Source organism: Leopardus geoffroyi, chromosome A2 (assembly GCF_018350155.1).
Source record: "Leopardus geoffroyi isolate Oge1 chromosome A2, O.geoffroyi_Oge1_pat1.0, whole genome shotgun sequence".
In the NCBI taxonomy this organism is placed as follows: domain Eukaryota; kingdom Metazoa; phylum Chordata; class Mammalia; order Carnivora; family Felidae; genus Leopardus; species Leopardus geoffroyi.
Window position 1 is genome coordinate 15351880 of NC_059331.1, and position 18715 is coordinate 15370594.

General features: G+C 49.9%; 1 protein-coding gene across 10 annotated transcripts in view; it reads left to right on the top strand.

Annotated features, from left to right (window-relative positions):
- The window catches only part of LARS2 (leucyl-tRNA synthetase 2, mitochondrial), a 193748-nt gene that overhangs the window by 119767 nt on the left and 55266 nt on the right, over positions 1-18715 (top strand). For all 10 annotated transcript variants that reach the window (XR_006715808.1, XR_006715809.1, XM_045492605.1 and 7 more), the window contains 5 exons: positions 339-446; positions 2809-2968; positions 11967-12071; positions 14785-14900; positions 18358-18641. Coding sequence is in view for 8 of the 10 variants with exons in the window: in XM_045492605.1 (XP_045348561.1) it covers positions 339-446; positions 2809-2968; positions 11967-12071; positions 14785-14900; positions 18358-18641 (773 nt within the window). In the remaining 2 variants the exon portion in view is untranslated. The remainder of the gene's footprint in view (positions 1-338; positions 447-2808; positions 2969-11966; positions 12072-14784; positions 14901-18357; positions 18642-18715) is intronic.

Here is an 18715-nt window from a genome sequence, read left to right on the forward strand (position 1 = left end):
TTGCGTACTTCCCAGACCGTGGGAGAGAAAAACGCACTCACTACATTCATCAAAGATGTTAATTAAGGTCTTTCTTCCTTAATTTCCTTCCTTCCTTGAAACCTTGGTCCCCTCCGAATAGAGAAAGCGGTCAAACCCATCTCACTGGATTGAGTCGTGCTGAGTGCGTCTGTTTCCGACCCTTGCTGAGCTCCTCGAGCTCCTCGGATTGGCAGGTGGGCAAGAAGGGCCCTGCATCCGGGGCCTCTGTTGGTGTCACGCTTTTCCTGCCTCAGCCCGACCCCCCCATCGTGTGCTGTCTCTGAAGTAATCCTTCCTTCCTCCTGTCGCCCCTACAGGCCATGCAGGACGCGCTGGCAGACCTTCCAGAATGGTATGGAATAAAAGGCATGCAGGCCCACTGGATCGGGGACTGTGTGGGCTGCCATCTGGACTTCACATTGAAGGTGATCAGGCAATAGCGTCCCCATCCATTAAAGCTCCCAGATGCCCTTCTGCGGTCTCAGAAGCCGCTGAGCCCATCAGCGGCTCGGGACAGCGCCACGGCCCTGTCGCGTGGAGAAACACTGCCGGGCGCACGCGGAATCCCAGGCTTCGTGGTGGCCGCATTTTTAAAGCGAAAAGAAACAGAAACTGACTCTGATCACATGCTTCTACTTAACCCATTGTGTGCCGCAAATTCTCACTTTAGGATGCGACCAGTAACACGTTTCTTGAGGGATCAAGTTTACATTCTGGGTTTTGGTGCAAAGTCTTTGAGATCTGTGCTCTCACACTTTCAGCAATACTGGCCACTCCCCAGGTGCCCCGTGGCCTCATGCTGCTAGTGGCCACCCTCCTGGACAGCGCAGATATACAGAGCTTTCTGCGGGTCCACGAGCTCCCGGAAATGACGTGTGCCATGTCGTGTGGGCATTTTCCCGAGCAGCGGGCCCAGGGCTCCAAGGGGTTCATGTCACAAACCAGGTTAAAAGCCGACAGAGCCAAGGTTACCGCCATCTTGGAACTGGGCACCCTCGAAGCTGGTAAGGACTGGGGCTTACCCAGGGTTCCAGAGAGCTGGCCTGTGCGGAAATGCTGCTCAAAGGTCAACTACTCAGGGCCCACCTACTCTGGAAGGTGCCCCTCAAACCTCTTCCTCGTGGTCCCTACAGACTAGATAGTTGTCATGTTGTCGTGTCTCACCTGGTGGGTTCTGTGTTTGTTTTTTAATTCTTCTGATGTCTCTTTCCTGCTCAAGGCTTTTGTGCTCTTTCCTTTAGCTCCAAACTCATCCCTCACCTTAGGCCAGATCTGGAGGAGGGGACAGCAGCCAAGAGGCAAAATTGACCTGCCTTTCTAGAGTCTTCCTACCGGCAGCCATAGTGGTGTCCCTGGAGTGGAGCTCACGCTGCCCTGTGCCATCTCCCCCACGGAAGTGGCCCCCTCCCCCCAGTAGCAGACATGAGAAGCCCCCCGTAAGAGAGCCGGGACTTTGAAAAACAAATCCTGAAACGACCAAATCCTCTTAGCACTCTTCAGAGGTGGTGGTCAGATTTCTGAATTTCAGTCCAGCTGCGACTTTCGTTCCAGCTCTCAGGGCCATCTCATTTGAGGGTCCCGTGCATTCGACTGGGTCTGGTCCCCGTGTCAAAGGCCTTTGCTCCTCAGTCAGGGTGAAGGCCGTGGGCCTCTGAGCCGTTCGGCCGCTTACATGGGATGTCTTCCGTATTCTCTCCCTTTCCCAGCATTTTTTTATGAAAATGTTTCTGTCTCCATTCCTGGACCCACCTAAAAATGAGATGTCTCAGGAGAGGGGACAGGCCTGGCTCCATAGGTGACACCTGACTGGCACTCAGGCCATAGTGTCGACTTGCATGTCATTGGCGTGCAGTGAGCACATTTGAAGGATCGTGTAAAGGGGGGAGCATCTGTCCCCTCTAGGTCATATAATTTGCATTCAGTTGATGCCTAATGTATGCCTCTTGCTTAAAAGGCATTTAAGCAGCCCTGGGAACACTCAGTCATGAGCTCAGCTGTCCTTTCTTTCCTTCTTCAAAATGGTATTAGCCTCAGTGACTGTTTTTTTGAGTAGAAAAGTAGATGCCTCGGGGCGCCTGGGTGGCTCAGTCGGTTAAGCAGGTGACTTCGCCTCATGTCATGATCTCACAGTTCGTGGGTTCGAGCCCCGCGTCGGGCTCTGTGCTGACAGCCCAGGGCCTGAAGCCGCTTCAGATTCTGTGTGTGTGTCACTCTCTCTGCCCCTCCCCTACTTGTGCTTTCCCTCTCTCTCTCAAAAATAAGTAAACAAACAAACAAATAATAAATAAATAAAATTAAAAAAAAACCCAACCCAACTAATCAGATCATAAAATGGGCATAGGACTTAAATAGATTAGGGAAAAAAAAAAAAGATGCCTTTAATTTTTTTCCTTTACCTTAAGTCCTGGAGGAAAGTATAGCCCCTTTGTCAGGACAGAGACAACATAGTGTTGATAGTTATTTTTGATTAATGAGCAAAGGAGCCAGGGAACGGGGAGGGCCTCTTTCCTAGCATGCTTTGACCACCTGCTCTTGGGGGCCGCTGAGCATGCCTGGCAGGGGGCACCAGGGAGGGCTTCTCCAAGAGGAACTCGATCCTCTCCTCTCCTGCCCGTCTCTGCCCCTGCCAGGGGCCGTCACAGGGCCCCACGTGCCTGGGACTGCAGCCAAAAATTGGCCCCGGTGCTCGGGAGGGACAGGAGGGGAGGGAGAAGGGGATGTGGCCGGGGAGCACGGCAGCCCGGAAGGAGCACTGAGGAATGGAATGACTCTGTTTTCACTTGCCAGGTGGACGGGCGCGTCACGGGAGAAAAGCTGACGGCCTACACGGCGACCCCCGAGGCCATTTACGGCACCTCCCACGTCGCCATCTCTCCCAGCCACAGACTCCTGCACGGGCACAGCTCTCTGAAGGAAACCTTTCGGAAGGCACTCGTCCCTGGCCAAGGTGAGCTGGCAAGTTCAGGCCACCGCCGGGATTACACCTTAGGGACAGCGCTTCCCAGGTTCATGGTCCTTTCACATACGTCGTCCTGTGTGATTTGTCCTTCACCTGGGCCTGACTTGGTACTATTTTATTTTATTTTAATGTAAAAAATTTTTAATTTTTTTAGGTTTATTTATTTTGAGAGAGAGATGGGTAGGGACAGAGAGACGGAGGAGAGAGAATCCCCCGTGGCAGGCTCCACACCATTAGCAGAGAACCCAATGTGGGGCTTGAACCCACGAACCACAAGACCATGACTTGAGCTGAAATCAAGTTTGGATGCTTCATTGAGCCACCCAGGTGTCCCTAAAAAATTTTTTTTAATGTTTATTTATTTTTGAGAGAGAGAGGGTACATGTGAGCAAGGGAGGGGCGGGAAGGCGGGGGGAGGGAGATTGGGAGGGTCTCAAACAGGCTCCATACTCCACGCGTAGCCCGATGCAGGGCTCGATCCCACCACCCTGGGATCATGACCTGAGCTGAAACTAAGAGTCGGACACTCAACCAACTGAGCCACCCGGGCGCCCCTGCTTCTTGAGTTTCTGACCAAAAGCTCAATTCTCTTTAAATATAATCTAGATTTAAAACCCTTTTCTGATAGGAATCGAATCTCCCACTTAATGTATAATTCCATCCTCAAATACAACTCTCCTGATCATGGCGACAGGGAGGAAGCCAGTGAGAATCAGAGGAACCATTTTCAACAAGTTCATTTTATTATTTTAAGGAATTCCCACCGTAATCTGGGCAGATGAGCAGAGCGGTCCTCAGTACACGCCTTCAGTCCGTGGGTCAGGCTGGCCTGGAATCGGCCCAGAAGGTGCTATTGGTCAGTGCGGATTTGGGGAGTTCCTGTGCGTTAGTCCGGATTCTGTGGTTGCACGCAACAGAATCCATCCCTGGCCAACCCAGAGGACAGAGGGAACATGCTGGAGGCTGTGGGAAGCTTGCTGACCGGCAGGAACGAGTCGGGAAGAAGACTTGGCCCAGGGCAGCCGTGGGGTTTTGGCAGCTGGAGCTGACAGTCTGCCGAGCGTCACTGACTGAGTGAATCTGCTCCCACCTCGCCCTCAGTGCTGGGGCACTTGGTCCAAGATTCCTGTTGCGGGGAAAGGTGTCTGAGTGGTGTAAGTGAGGCCCTTGGCCTTTTTCTCGGGCAAGGGAAGGGCGGACACATTCCTTGTTAGACCACCAAGACTATAACCAGTGAGGAGGGGGAGCTCCCCCTCAACAAACTCGGAGGCTCTTACCAGAGGAAGGCGGTACGGGCCCTGGGCAGGCGAAAGGAAGTCCCCCATCCGTTAGAAGTAGGTCTCCGGAGAAATGTAAATATTTCTGTAAAAATCTCATCCTTGTTCTCTTTTCATAGACTAAATTTCAACCCAGAGCACACAGTCTGAATTACCAGGGTCTGAATTATTTGACTACAGAAACGATAGTCATGGTGATGTCAAGTTTCTGTTTGTTCGTTTGTTTGTTTGTTTTCATTGCTATTCTTAAAACAACCAGAATGAAAAATTTCCAGGCTGGAAAGATAGACAGTGTCATCCCAACCTCCCTTCGCTTGAGATATAATTGCTGGGGCACCTGGCTGGCTCAGTCAGTAGAGCACACAACTCTTAATCTCAGGGCCATGAGTTTAAGCTCTATGCTGGGCATGGGGCCTACTTAAAAAATAAAAATGAATAGAGACTTAACTGGTTACTTCCAGTATAAAGCCAGGGTCAAATCAGTGAGCACTCAGGAAGAGCCTGCTCCGCGCTAAGCACTCAGGGACGCGCAGGGGACCGCAGGTCCGCCTTCTTCCGCGGGGTCACGACAGGAGGGCCAGATGCACGTGCGATTCACTCTGGCACAAGACGGATCTCATCTACTGTCATCTCTTGTTCCATCAAAATGGAAAACAAGACTTGTGTTAAAATTTCGGTCCAGTGTAGCTCTCTCTGGTTTACTTTCTACCTACTCAAAAGAAATACTGGGTTCTTTTCAACTGTTCGTTTAAAGGGAAAACTCCGAGTTTTTAACTCTCAGGAGCATTTTGAGATTCTTTGTGGGCTGTGATGGTTGAATGATATCTGAAATCAAAAGACAAAAAAAAGGTAAAAATCTAGCTCTTGGGTTTTGTTTTCTTATGGTTAATCTAGTGACACAAATGAAAATGAGGTCATGTTAACAGGGGCTTAATGAGATCATATATTCTAAAAGATGGAGGGGTGCCTGGGTGGCTCAGTCCACTAAGTGTCTGACTCTTGGTATCGGCTCAGGTCATGATGTCAGAGTCATGAGATCGAGTCCTGGGTTGGGCTCTGCACTGAGCATGGACCCCCCCTTAAGATTCTGTCTCCCTCTCTCTCTCTCTCTCTCTCTCTCTCTCTGTCTCCCTTTGTTCCTATCCCTGCTCATGCGTGCATGCTCTCTAAAATAAAAATTTTTGAAAAAATGTGTATATAGGAGATGGCGTTCCTGACATGAGAGGCACTGCATCAATTCCAGACATTTTAATGTGTAAGAAATTAAGAACTTATTTTAGCAGGTGCAAAGAGTGATGTTTTTGTGATCATTGTTTCATGATCGTCGTCGTATTTTAACCATGAATGGTTCACTAGCTTCCTTCTCACCTCTTCTTAATAATCTCTGAAATAATTCCAAATGGAACATTCCGCCCAGCGCTCAATGTTCCAGTTCTAATTTTCAGCGTGGAAATAGCCTCTTTGCAGATATCAACGTATTCAAAGTCTCCAGGTTATTTTGCGCGTCAAGTCTCTGGATTTTGACGCGTGGCGTTTACTAGTGATGTCAGGCCAGCGCGGTGCCTTGGGTATGAGGGTTTTTCCAAAACTCAAACTTAAAGTCACCACACGAATATGGCTCTGTGCCTTCTTTGGCCTCTGAGGTTACATTCTAAACCCAAACATCACATCGCCGTTGTCATTTGCCATTGCCGGCCGGCTCAAATCAGGCGAGCGGCTTGTTTTTTCCATCCAGCGTCCGTCCGGTTTTGAGGGTGACTAGTGACCACTGAAAGTCAGGGCAGCACTCGGTTGTGACGCACTGGATCCCCTGCAGGAGTTGATGTTCTCCTACACGAGTCCCTGCAGCCACTAAGGGGGTCTCTGTCTGTCAGCTCCTGCATTGGCACAGGATGGCCAAGGTTCTGGTCCCAGAGCCGTCCTGTGACTCAAGGAAGGACACTCGACCGTTGTGAGTTTGGCTTTCCCAGCGGAGCGGGCAGGGCGGTTGCGGAGGCCCTGCGGGTACAGAAGGAGCCCCGAGGGGCTCGGAGGAGGAGGGCGACACACGTGGATGGGGTGATGCTTGGGTGACAGAGGAGTGGCATGCCGTGAGTTCAGGTAAGAGACGGTGAGGACAGGAGAGGAGCGGTGGTCAGAACGGAGGGGCCGGAGCAGCTCCCAGAAGTGTCTGGAGAGCAGCGAGGGCAGAGGCTTGGGGATGCCGCTCTGATTCCTGGCCGGGCCGACTGGGTTGCTGATGTCATTGACGAAAAGTACTGTGTTCCACTCAGCCTCCTATAATTTGGCATAGATTCCTTTAAGAGAGCAAAAAGTCAGGTGCTTCCCTCCAGAGTTCTTGAAATTGAGTTTATTTTCATCATTGACGCTGCCGCCTCCCCTCAGCTGACCGCCTCTGACTTAAGTCGTGTTATGTAAGCTCTGACTTGATGGAAGCCACAAACCATAAAAAGCATCAATAGGGAAACATCACCAGAGTTCTAGAAGCTGTTCTGTCTTTTCCTGGCGTCTTTTCTTACATTTCTAATATTAAAATATTCAAACCCTGAGGCTTTGGAACCAAACATTTCAGTGCTGAGTCACCAGTGGTCTACGTGATGCGTGTTTTTGCCCAAAGGGTAAATGAGGTCTCCCCAAAGGGTTCCTCAGAACGCTGTTGTTGTCAACAGCATCAGAGAGCAAGAGCCCCACCTCCCCGGGAGCCCCGGAGCATTCAATAATTGCTGTCGTCGTCCCCTCTTTCTGCTTAGTATCTGTGTGGGGACGGAACCTTTGCTCTACACCGTGACTGCCTAAGAGAGCAGAGCAGATGGCGTGTTTCACACTTACGTGACCACACAGCCCTGTTTTCCGCAGAGTATCCCTGCACAGAGCCCGCTTTGCTGAACACCGAAGGGAAGCCATCTGCCTGTTTGTTGCCAGAGGGCACGAAAGACCTGCTGGCTTTAGCGGCCGGCCCCGGGGAGCAGTGGGCACCTTTTCTGCCCAGGACATTTCCTTTGCACTGATGTGTTTGGGAGTTAGGGAGCCACTGCAGGAAATGCTTCGGTGACTTGGGGTTTCTCCGTGGCTTCCTTGTCTTCCTGCTTTGCGTTGCCAGCGCCTGATCAAGGAGAAGGACGGAGAGCTCTAGACCTGGTCGAGAGCTTCAGATTTTATTTGATTTTGTTGTTTCTAAGAAATAGGTTTGGACTAGGGACAGCATGCAAGTTGCTGGTCTGTAATCATTACAGGTCTGCCAGTTCTTAAGTTCACAGACTGATTTGTTTTTCCTCGTTGAGATGTAATTCACATACCATGAAATTCACCCTGAATTTAGTTTTTTTCATGTTTATTTTTGAGACAGAGCGTGAGTGGGGCAGGGGCAGAGAGAGAGAGAGAGGGAGACACAGAATCAAGCAGGCTCCAGGCCCTGAGCTGTCAGCACAGAGCCCGATGTGGGGCTCGAACTCACACACCATGAGATCATGACCTGAGCCGAAGTCGGACGCTTAACCGACAGAGCCACCCAGGCGCCCCTCCCTCCTTTTTTCACCTTGTTTCACCCTTCAAGTGCACAATCCCGTGGTTGTTGGTCTGTCCACAGAATTATAAAACCGTCCGTCAGTGTTAGGACATTTTCATCACCCCAAAGAGATCCCACAGCTCGTAGCAGCTGCCCCCAATCCTACAGTTTCCCCCAGCCCTGGGCAGCCACTAGTCTACTCGTTTCATAGATTTGCCGATTCCGGACATTTTGTATAAATGGAATCGTGCGGTCTTTGTCCTTTTGTGACTGGTTTCTTTTCACTTAGTGTAATGTTTTCAAGCTCATCCATGTTGTAGCCTGTGTCCGTACGCCATTCCTTTTTCATTTCAGGATCATGTTATGCATTGTACTCATCCGTTCGTCGGTTGATGGACATGTCGGTTCCACTTTCTAGCTGCTGTGAATGATGCCGCTGTGCACATAAGTACAGATTTCTGCGTGGACGTATGTTTTCATTTCCTCATATATGCATCCAGGAGTGGAATTACTGGCTCATATGGTAGTTCTGTGTTTCACTAGTCGAGGAAGCGTCAGACTTTCCCGCAACAGCTGCACTGTTTTACGTTCCGACCAGCAGCGTATGAGGGCTCCGATTGCCCCACGGCTTTGCCAGCACTTGTTATTGTCCTTCTTTTTGAGTATGATCATCCTAGTGGGTAGGAATGGTGTCTTACTGTGGTTTTGATTTGCATCTACCCAGTGGCTGATGGTGCTGAGCATCTTTGCATGTGTTTATTGGCCATTTGTGTACCCTCTTTTTTAATGTTGTTTTTTTTTTTTTTTTTTTGAGAGAGAGAGTCTGTGCATGCACACATGCATGCGGGCACGCAAGTTGGGGAGGGGCAGAGAGAGAGAGAGAGAGAGAGAGAGAGAGAGAGAGAGAGAATCCCAAGCAGGCTCCACGCTCAGCTTGGAGCCCGATGCCGGGCTGGAACCCATGACCCTGGGAGCAAGACCTGAGCCAAAATCAAGAGTCAGATGTTCAACCGGCCGAGCCACCCGGGTGCCCCCATTTGTGTATCTTCTTTGGAGAAATGTCTATTCAGATCCTCTGCCCGTTTTTTAATTGAGTTGTCTTTCTGTCGTTGAATTTTAACAGTTCTTTACATGTTTTAGGTACAAGCCCCTTATCAGATATATGATTTACAAAGACGCTCTCCAGTTCTGGGGGTTGTCTTTTCACTTCCTATCTTCCACGTAGGTCTTTAGTCCGTTTTTGAGCTAATTTGTGTATATGGCAAAAGTAAGGATCCACCTTCATTCTTTTGCATGTGGTCACGTTTTTGTAATATATGTATTTTTAACATTTATTCATTTTTGAGAGACAGAGAGCAAGCAGGGGTGGGGCAGAGAGAGAGGGAGACACAGAATCCAAAGCGGGCTGCAGGCTCTGAGCTGTCAGCACAGAGCCCGACGCGGGGCTCGAACTCACAAACTGTGAGATCATGACCTGAGCCAAAATCAAGAGTCGGATGCTTAACCGGCTAAGCCACCCCGGTGCCCCTCCATCTTTCTTTTTAAAAATTAATTAGTGTTTTGTAAGATCCAGTTAATATATGTATATCCCATGAAAGTCAAAGTCAAAGAGTATTAGCAACAGCAGGAGCTTCCTTCCCCGGCCCCGTGGAATCCTTTTAGGTGTGTTACTTAGGCTAGGAGTTTGGTGGCTATGACAGAGTCCTGACAACGTGGTGACTTAAAAAGACATAAGTTTGTTTCTTGCCCACATGAATCTCAGAGCGAGTATAACAAGTCTGCTTTATGAGTCAGTCACGGCCAAGGCTCTTTCGGCCGGCCCACTGTGCCCTTCAAGGGTCTTGGCCTTCCCTGTGTGCTCTGAGACGTTCAGCACACCGTCTGCATTGCGTTAAGTAACCAGCGGAGAATGAAGGGCGTGCTCCTTCCCTCTGAGAGCGTGACCTAGAAGTCGCTTCTGCACGTACCCCGTGGCCACACTGGCGGAAGGGAGGCGGAGCAGTGCTGTCGTGAGCTGTGCAGCCGAGCGTCCCGCTAAGTGTTTTGTTGCTGAGTCGGAAGGAGAGGCAGGTCCGGGGTCAGCCTGTGCCCCATGTGTTTCTCTGGTACAGCCCTCCCTGTGTCTGGGTAATGGGCCTCCCCTGCTTCCCCTCAGCTCACCAGTTCTCGACATTAACTTGCGACTTTTACTGTCACACCTCGTCTCCCGTCCTCCTCATCACGTTTTCTCGTGACCGCAGACTTCATGTGTGTGCACGTCTTCTTTGAGCAGGGGCAGTACGGAATCGGAAACCCGGGTCTGCCCTTTGGGAAATGGCAGCACTTAGGCGGCTCGGGCAGCAGGTGCCTCCCAGCTGTGGTACCGTGGGTGCTGAACCTCTGCCCTGGAGAACCGTTTGGGTTGCGTGTCACTCTGTCCCCACCCTAGCCCACCCTTTGCTTCCTCACCGCCCCCCCCCCCCACCTCCTGCCGCCAAGGTGAAAGGTGAGAAGAGCCGGTTTAGGTGCCTACAGAGCCTATCTTTCCCTCTTTGAAATGAATAAATCTAGGGGCGCCCGGGCGGCTCGGTCAGTGAAGCGTCCAGCTCTTCATTTCGGCTCAGGTCAAGACCTCACGGTTCGTGAGTCCGAGCCCTGCATCGGGCTGTCTGCTGTCAGCACAGAGCCCACTTCAGATCCGCTGTCCACCCCCCCACCCCGCCCCTCCCCAGCTCGCACACATACACGCACTCTCTCTCCCTAAGATACAATAAACATCAAAAAATAAATAAATAAATCTTACTTCCTGGGCATAGTCTAACTTTGCGGTTTGTAAAACATATTTCAGATAAATTATAGAAAGTCTTGAAACACGGCAAATACAGGTAGTAAGAGTTCACAGATTATAACTGCGGTCAGTTGCTCATGTTGCAGTAAGCACAAGTGAGCTCGCTGATTGTTTACCACTCCTCATCCCTTCTTCCTTTGGGACTGCGTTTGCGTCTTCATGCTTCCATTCCTGCACATCGTCAGTGAAGATTCATCTATTGATGGCTCGTCTCCCTGCTGTGGTAGTTGTAACAAGCTTCATTTAAGATGGCACACTGTTTGGATAATTCCAAATTAAACGTTTTGTTACAACCACATAAATACCATTCACAACTGAGCCAAGGACACTATGGTTACTTTTTCCTTTTGGTAGTACTTTCTGTTTTGCCTGAAGTTAATGATGTCTTCTTTTTTTTTTTTTCATCTGCTTTGTGTTCTTTGAATTTCTAAGTCTTCCCACACCCTCCTAGAGGCTCTTTGAAACTCCTCTCAATGCAAGTTTTTCTACACACTCCAACCTGTCAGATCAAATGTATTGATCCCTCTTTTCCCCCCCGCAAGATGCTTCTTGGGCCCTCTATCCTGCTCAGGCCTGACCTGGTCACTCTCTAGGCCTCTGCTGCCTAGGGCTTCCCTCTTTCTTTGTTCTGAGAGTGTCCTGACCCTCTTTCCTTTGTTGGATCCTCTGTTTCCTACATCCCGTTTCTGTCTCTTTCTTAATTTACCCCTTCGTTTTGCTGGAACACATCTTCTGCTGTCTCCTGAGAAAGGGTAAGTGGGAAGAACTGTTCTGTCTTTGTATGTCCGGATCTCTCCTGCTCTCTGCTTAGTTATTCTCTACTCTCTTATCCACTTCCGTTTTCAGGTGTTAGGATTTGGAATTCCAGACATCTCCTAGTCATCGTAGATTTTTGTGTTGCTTGTTCTTCTGTATATTTGAGGTATTTTTTTTTAATGTTTATTTATTTTTGAGAGAGAGCACATGAGCAGTGGAGGAGCAGAGAGAGAGGGAAAGAGGGGCTCAAACCCACAAACCGCAAGATCATGACCTGAGCCAAAAATCAAGAGTTGGCCACTTAACCAACTGAGCCACCCAGGGGCCCCCTGAGGTACTTTTCAAAAGGGAAAAGGGGTGGCGGGAACGTCTTTTACCATCTGGAAAGTAAACACGCCATTTCACTTCTTTGGTTGTGAGCATAGATGAGCATTTTTGTGTATTTGCTTCACCTTTTGACTTTCTACTGGTGTGAGTTATCCATTGATAACTTCGGAGAACAGATTTTTTTTTAAACCGTTGGCACAAGACACAGAAGTCCCAGTGCTTATTTTTCTCACTTATCTCCTCTGAGACTCAGATGGTGTGAGTACCCCAGCTGTCACTTGCTCTCGTTTTCAGACTGCCTCACGCCCGTGACGGCCGTGAACATGCTCACCCAGCGGGAGGCCCCTGTCGTTATCTTGGCCAAAGCTGACTTTGAGGGCTCTCTGGATTCCAAAATAGGTGAGTAGCTATTAAAATAATATTTTAATATCAATTTAATATTAATTAATATTAACATGAATTAATATTAATTTAACATTAATTTTAATATTTTAATATTAATATTAAAATACTATAGGATAATCAGGATAATATACTTAGCAGGCTTCCGATCAAAACCCCAGGCTGTCGCGGTCAACTGCAATTGCTCCCTGCTGACTCCATGGTCTGTTTTGCCTCTGGAAAAAAATGATATGCCCGTCATTTAAACACCCCTTATTTAATACCTACATTTTGAAAATATACCCAGGAGTCTACACCTTGCTAGTTGCTATTGAGAGTAATAAAAAGTATCCGGCCAGTAGAGCTAGTTGGTGAGACGCATACGTATGGTACGGGGAATAATACAACTCAGATGAAATCTGATTTCGGAGCTCCTAGAACCAACAGCAACTGTGGAGATGGGGGTTCTGAGCACGCATGATGGATTGGGCTGGGTTTTGGCAGAGGTCTGTGGGGGAGGTGAACTTGAGCCCTCCAGGGAAGGGACCGTGACACAGCAGTAGGGTGGGAGGTGCATTTAGAACTGTGCGTTGGATGTCCCCTGCGGCCTCGCTCATCCCTCGCTCATCCTCAGGTGTCGTCACCTAGCGGGGCTCGGGGGTGAACCAAAGGCTGAAAACTAATGACAGCGCGTGCAAAATCCGCCCTTTGGATGGGCCCGAGCGCCCCTCTTCTCCAGTATTCCGGCTGCAGATCCCAGCCACTCTCAAAGTGCCAAGAATCTGCAGAGAAAGTTACTTCCACTCTCAGTTTCGTGGCACCCAGAAGAAATAGCATTTTTTATCAACATCACGTTTTCCCTCCCAATTCCCAGATCGGTTTTTGGCAAAGTGATTTGAAGAAACAGCCAAACAGAAAATGGATATTAAGGCATTCGGGCCATTCCCTTCTGACCATTGGAACCTGGAAAATGTGTTGCTTGAGGGAAATAATTCCTTGTATTTACTCTTACATATTTTATAATTAGTAAGATTCATTAGTACAATCAGCCAAGATAAACAATAAAAGGACCTCTTGTTGATGTGGCTTTTTGCTTTTACAGGGGGTGAGGGGAGGAGTGTATTTTGAGTCAAATTACTGGCACAGTATTGAAAATTCTGAAAGAAAAAAAAAGTCTGATTTTTTTTTTTTTTAGGATGTGCCTGGAAATAATTTTTCCTGTTGTCTTGAATTCCCACAGTTACATTATTAACATTTTACAAGTAGTTCATGTCCGGGGCACCTGGGTGGCTCAGTCGGTTAAGCGCCCGGCTTTGGCTCAGGTCATGATCTCACAGAGCTCATGAGTTCGAGCCCCGCGTCAGGCTGTGTGCTGACAGCTCAGAGCCTGGAGCCTGTTTCAGATTCCGTGTCTCCCTCTCTCTGCCTCTCCCCTGTTCTCACTCTGTCTCTCTCTCTCTCAAAAATAAAGATTAAAAATAAAATAGTTCACATCCTGCTGAGCCCCACATAACCCACACTGTGGTCCAGGGCATTCTTTATGTGGTCAAATGAATTTTTTGGCCACAGTGTCTCCTTTCGAACATTTCTCCTCATTACCCCAAACCATACGCTTTGGGAGGGTAACAAATGGACACTTTCCGGTAATATTTATTGCTTGCCATTTGTCCTCACCCTTCCTTCAAGTCCACTCTGAACATTTGTCTGCCTCATTAGGTGCTTTTTGTCAGTAATCTCAGCCGGAACACCACAGAACTTTCCATCACACCACGGAACGTTCCGTCTCGCCAGGGAGCTTTAGGACATGTCTCCCAAACATTAAATCACCCTCGTAGGGTGGTGTTCCAAGGAGGTCGCCCGTGGAAATGTGACCGAAAGCACTGTATGTGTTGCCCTTAGTTTTCTCTCCCAGTGGCCACGTGACGCGTCGTGTCTGCAGGGACGTTAGCAGGTGTCACGGCTGACCCTCCAGCAGGAGCTCTCAACCAGGGGCGATTTGGCCACCAGAGGACGTTTGGCAATTCTGCCATCATTTTTCTGTCACACTCGGGGAATGCTACTGGCAGAGACCAGGGACGCTCCCCAACATCCTACAGTCCTCGACACAGCCTCACAGCTAAGTCCAGGAGGCCAGCAGTGCCAGGATTGAGAACCCACCACGGGCAAGCTTGTGTGTATGAATAGCTGAAGCCGACAGTAGGCCTTGGCCCTCTGCATGAGTGATTTACTTATGCTCAACTCCGTCTCCAGGGCATATGTGGGTTGAAGAATAAATTTCTGTTCGGAATGAAGGTACCTTTGCCTTTGGGAACAGAGCCCAGCGTGCAGAAACACAGTTGTCAGCTTTCCACTTCCGGACCGAGTGGATTTTTCCAGGGTGCCCTGCGTCTCGAGAGAATGTCACGGTCCTTGGTCACTGAGGGAATTCAGACAAGAGGCTTCTCCAGATGCTTGTGCTTTCCTGTCTCAGTGACACAAAGCACCCCGAGTCGTGTATTTCAGAATTACAACTCTTTTTGAAGCACAGAATGAAGACTTTAAGAAATAGGGGGGTGGGTTTCTCCAAGACGGTGCTCCTTTTTCCCGAGGAATGCGCCGTGGTTTTGTAACTTCTGTAGCTAAAAGAGGGTCTCCCTCAGGAAGCTAAAGCCGAGGGTGTTAGTGCTGTCGATATCTCTGTGACTTGAGCATTTGCAAAGAAGGTGTTCTATGCTTCTCCCCTTCTGAATAGGAATTCCCAGCACCAGCCCAGAGGACGCCAGCTTAGCCCAAACCCTGGGCCTCCCCTACTCCGAAGTCATCGAGACTTTGCTGGATGGCACAGAGAGACTCCGAAGCTCTGCTGAGGTGGGTTCCCCATGGCGCGGGCCTGACAGCTTCTCAGATCATGACCTTGGCCTGGATCTGATGAGCTGTTTTCCTTCAGGTGCAGATTACAACCTGCCATTTCACTCATCCCTACACCTAATGGTCTTGCAGCCTCGTTTCTTTTTTTTTTTTTTTTTTTTTTTTTTTTTTTTTTTTAAATTTTTTTTTTTTCAACGTTTATTTATTTTTGGGACAGAGAGAGACAGAGCATGAACGGGGGAGGGGCAGAGAGAGAGGGAGACACAGAATCGGAAACAGGCTCCAGGCTCTGAGCCATCAGCCCAGAGCCCGATGCGGGGCTCGAACTCACGGACCGCGAGATCGTGACCTGGCTGAAGTCGGACGCCCAACCGACTGCGCCACCCAGGCGCCCCTGCAGCCTCGTTTCTTAATCTTTGAAAACAAAACAGCATTCTTTTCTTCAATATCTAGAAATTTGTCACCTCTAAATCAAACCTAATCCTAGGTTCGTGGTTATCGTAGTCATTCTCTTCTGGGAATCTCCTGCTGGAAAAAAAAAATCTCCCCTTCCGGGAAAACATTTCCTGGGAGAGTGACTGAAATTGGCTGTTCTCCCCAGATTATTGACTTGTTTCTACCTCAAGTTGAACTCGCCTGTGGAAATGAACACTGAAGTTGAATCGCGTTTATTCATTTGGTCCAGGTTATCTCTTGGCAGGTGGTAGGTCTGGCAGGATTTGACCTCAGCCTTGCAGTTGCCCCAGGCCAGGGAGTATGGTGGAGGAGGTAGGGTGAGGGCTAAGTGGGAAAGAGCAGAGCTGGTACTTCTCGAACTTGAGCGCACCCCAGAGTCGACGGGCGCCTCTTTCGGACCCAGAGTGCCTGGCACATTCTGATTCAGCGGTCCCAGGTAGAACCCAAGAATTTGCACTTCTAGTAAGTTTCAGGTGCTTCTGTTGCTACTACTGATCCAGGATCCGTATTTTGAGGATCCCTGGCCCAGAACCTTGCTATTCAAAGTGTAGTCCCCGGACCGGCCGCACAGGCATCACTTGCTAGATGTGGAGACTCTCAGAGCCCCCTGAGTCTAATAAGATCCCCCATGAGATCTGTGTGCTTATTGAGGTTTGACTCTTCTGGTTTAGAGCGCTGTTTCTTAAACTTGGCCGCCCTTCGGAAATACCTGGAAAGTGTTTTAAACTACTGATGCTTGAGTCCCACCCCAGAAATTCTGATTTGACGGTTACGGGGTGGGAGGCATGGATCGAACATCAAGCGTGTTCAGAGCTCCCCACGTGATTCTCTTGTGCAGCTGAGTCTGGGAACTGCCGGTGTCACCTAGTGAGTACCTCCCTGGCCGTGTCTCTGAATCGCCCAGGAGATGCTTACTGGCCCCAGGCTGGGTGATCCTGATTCAGTTAGACCTGGAATTCTGGGATTTTCAGGTTTGGGAGTCCGTGGCTATGGGCTATTTTGTAGATATGTATACAGATAGACATATACAAAGAATAAGAGTGTGGCCAACTTTTTTTCCTTATGCGAGTGACGTTTTCTGACTTCGTGTTTGTGCCTTCACTTCGTAAACGGTATCCCCAGATGTGAGTCATGCTCTCAGATACGGAACCTTAAACCTTCTCTTCGACCGTTTTGGGGCAGGCTCCCTGGAGGAGGTGCAGAGCCAAAACCAACGTGCCTGTAGCGGAGCCCTCAATGTCTCAGCAGGGCAAGAGAGGAGGCACTCGTGGCCAAAATTAGGCTTCTGAAGTGCCCAGAGAGATACTCCCTCCTTAGTATGGGACTGACGTGAATGAATGCTCCCTGGCTTGTTTGGATAGGTTCAGGTGGTCCATTGAACCCTCTCCAGGCTCTAGACTGAATATCTAGCACAACAAATGCTTTTTGGCAGGTGGAGGGAGAACAGGTGGTGAGAGGCTCCTGTCATCCGTGAGCCTCTGGGATGTAAAGACAGTGATACGTGGAGGAGGTAGACTTCCAAGAGAGCTTGTGATCGTTTGCCCCGTCATCGTGTGGTGGCGGGGGTGTGGAGCGTGGAGTGCGGGCCTTGCCGCGGTCGCGAGCACTGCGTGTTCTTCGGGAGACCCTGCAGACCCCAAGGACGGGGCTGCTGTTGATCAACAGCTGCACGTATTTCTGCATATGCCTCATGCTCGTCAGCTCCTTGCGGGCGGGGGGCAGAGCATAATTATCTTCGTGCCCCCAGTGCCCGGCAGGAGCCTGGCACATAGTAGGTATGCGGGCCGTCTTCAGTGAACCAATTCCGGGGTCCCCCGAGCCCCCCGTTGGCATTCCATGCCGGTTCCATTCTTACCATTAGTTTGGTTCTGAGAAGGGCATCAGATGAAAAGAGAAATTCTATTTTCAACTTAGAAAAAATTTGTTTTAATGTTTAATTTTGAGAGAGGGAGAGATAGAACGTGAGTGGGGGGGGGGGGTGGGCAGAGAGAGAGAGAGACAGACAGACAGACAGACAGACAGAATCCCAAGCAGGCTCCAGGCTCCGAGCCATCAGCACAGAGCCCGACGCGGGGCTCGAACCCACGAACTGGGAGATCGTGAGCCGAGCCGAAGTCGGACGCTTAACCGACTGCGCCCCCCGGGCGCCCCTCTCTTTTCTACTTGAGTTTCACTCCGCTGTCTCTGAATCGAGAGCATTTAAACAGAGAGGGAGTGGTTCTGGTCCTTCCAGCTGTGGCTCCAATTCGTTCCCCTGCTTTGCCTGAAATGCCTTCGGCTTCAGGATATTGAACCTTTTCTCTTCCAGATTATGTTTCCCCCAACAGGGGACTGGTCATTAGAAATGCATATCATGCAGTTCTTTGTTGGCAGCTCAAAGCATCTGATGTCTGCAGTATCTCGGGGCTCAGGTGATGAGGAGATCCGCGGAACTGGAGCCGGTTTCCCCGTTAGACACAGTGGACACAGGGCGTGGGGCTGACGGTGCTTTTAGGGGGTCCTCAACAAGGTTTTCGCTTCTTTTAAAACCAGAGGGAAAAAAGCGAACTTTTAGGATTTCAAGCTTTCATTCGTTTTCATTCCACACACTCCTAAAATACAATTTTAACAAATGTTTTTCAAGTTCGTTTATTTTGAGAGACAGAGCACAAGCAGGGGAGGGGCCGAGAGAAAGAGAGACAGACTCCCAAGCAGGCTCCACACCATCAGTGCAGAGCCCAGTGTGGGGCTTGAACTCACGAACCGTGAGATCGTGACCTGAGCCGAGATCAAGAGTCAGACGCCCAACCCGATGTGCCACCCAGGTGCCCCATAAAATACAGTCTTTGGTGTTATCTTAGGGAGGAAGGGGCCACAAAGATAGAGGCACCCGGGGCTCGTGAAGACACAACATGGCCCTGCACAGACCACACACGAAAATCGCAGTCTGGTGGTGGCATGGGGGTGGTGACACCTTGTCCCTGGGGAGGGAAGACTAGGATTTCTCTCTTTCCCCTTGCAGTTCACAGGCATGAACCGGCAGGATGCGTTTCTAGCCTTGACTCAGAAAGCCCGGAGGAAGAGAGTCGGTGGAGACGTGACGAGTGACAAACTGAAGGACTGGCTGGTCTCGCGACAGCGGTACTGGGGCACGCCCATCCCCATGGTCCACTGCCCGGCCTGTGGCCCCGTACCGGTGCCTCTGCAGGATTTGCCCGTGACCTTGCCCCACATCACAGCTTTTACCGGCAAGGGAGGCTCCCCCCTGGCCACGGCTTCGGACTGGGTGAACTGCGCCTGCCCGAGGTAAGGGGTCCCCAGCACCCTGTTGGAGTCTCAGACCCTCTGCTCCTTTGACCTGGCACTTCGACCAGACTGGA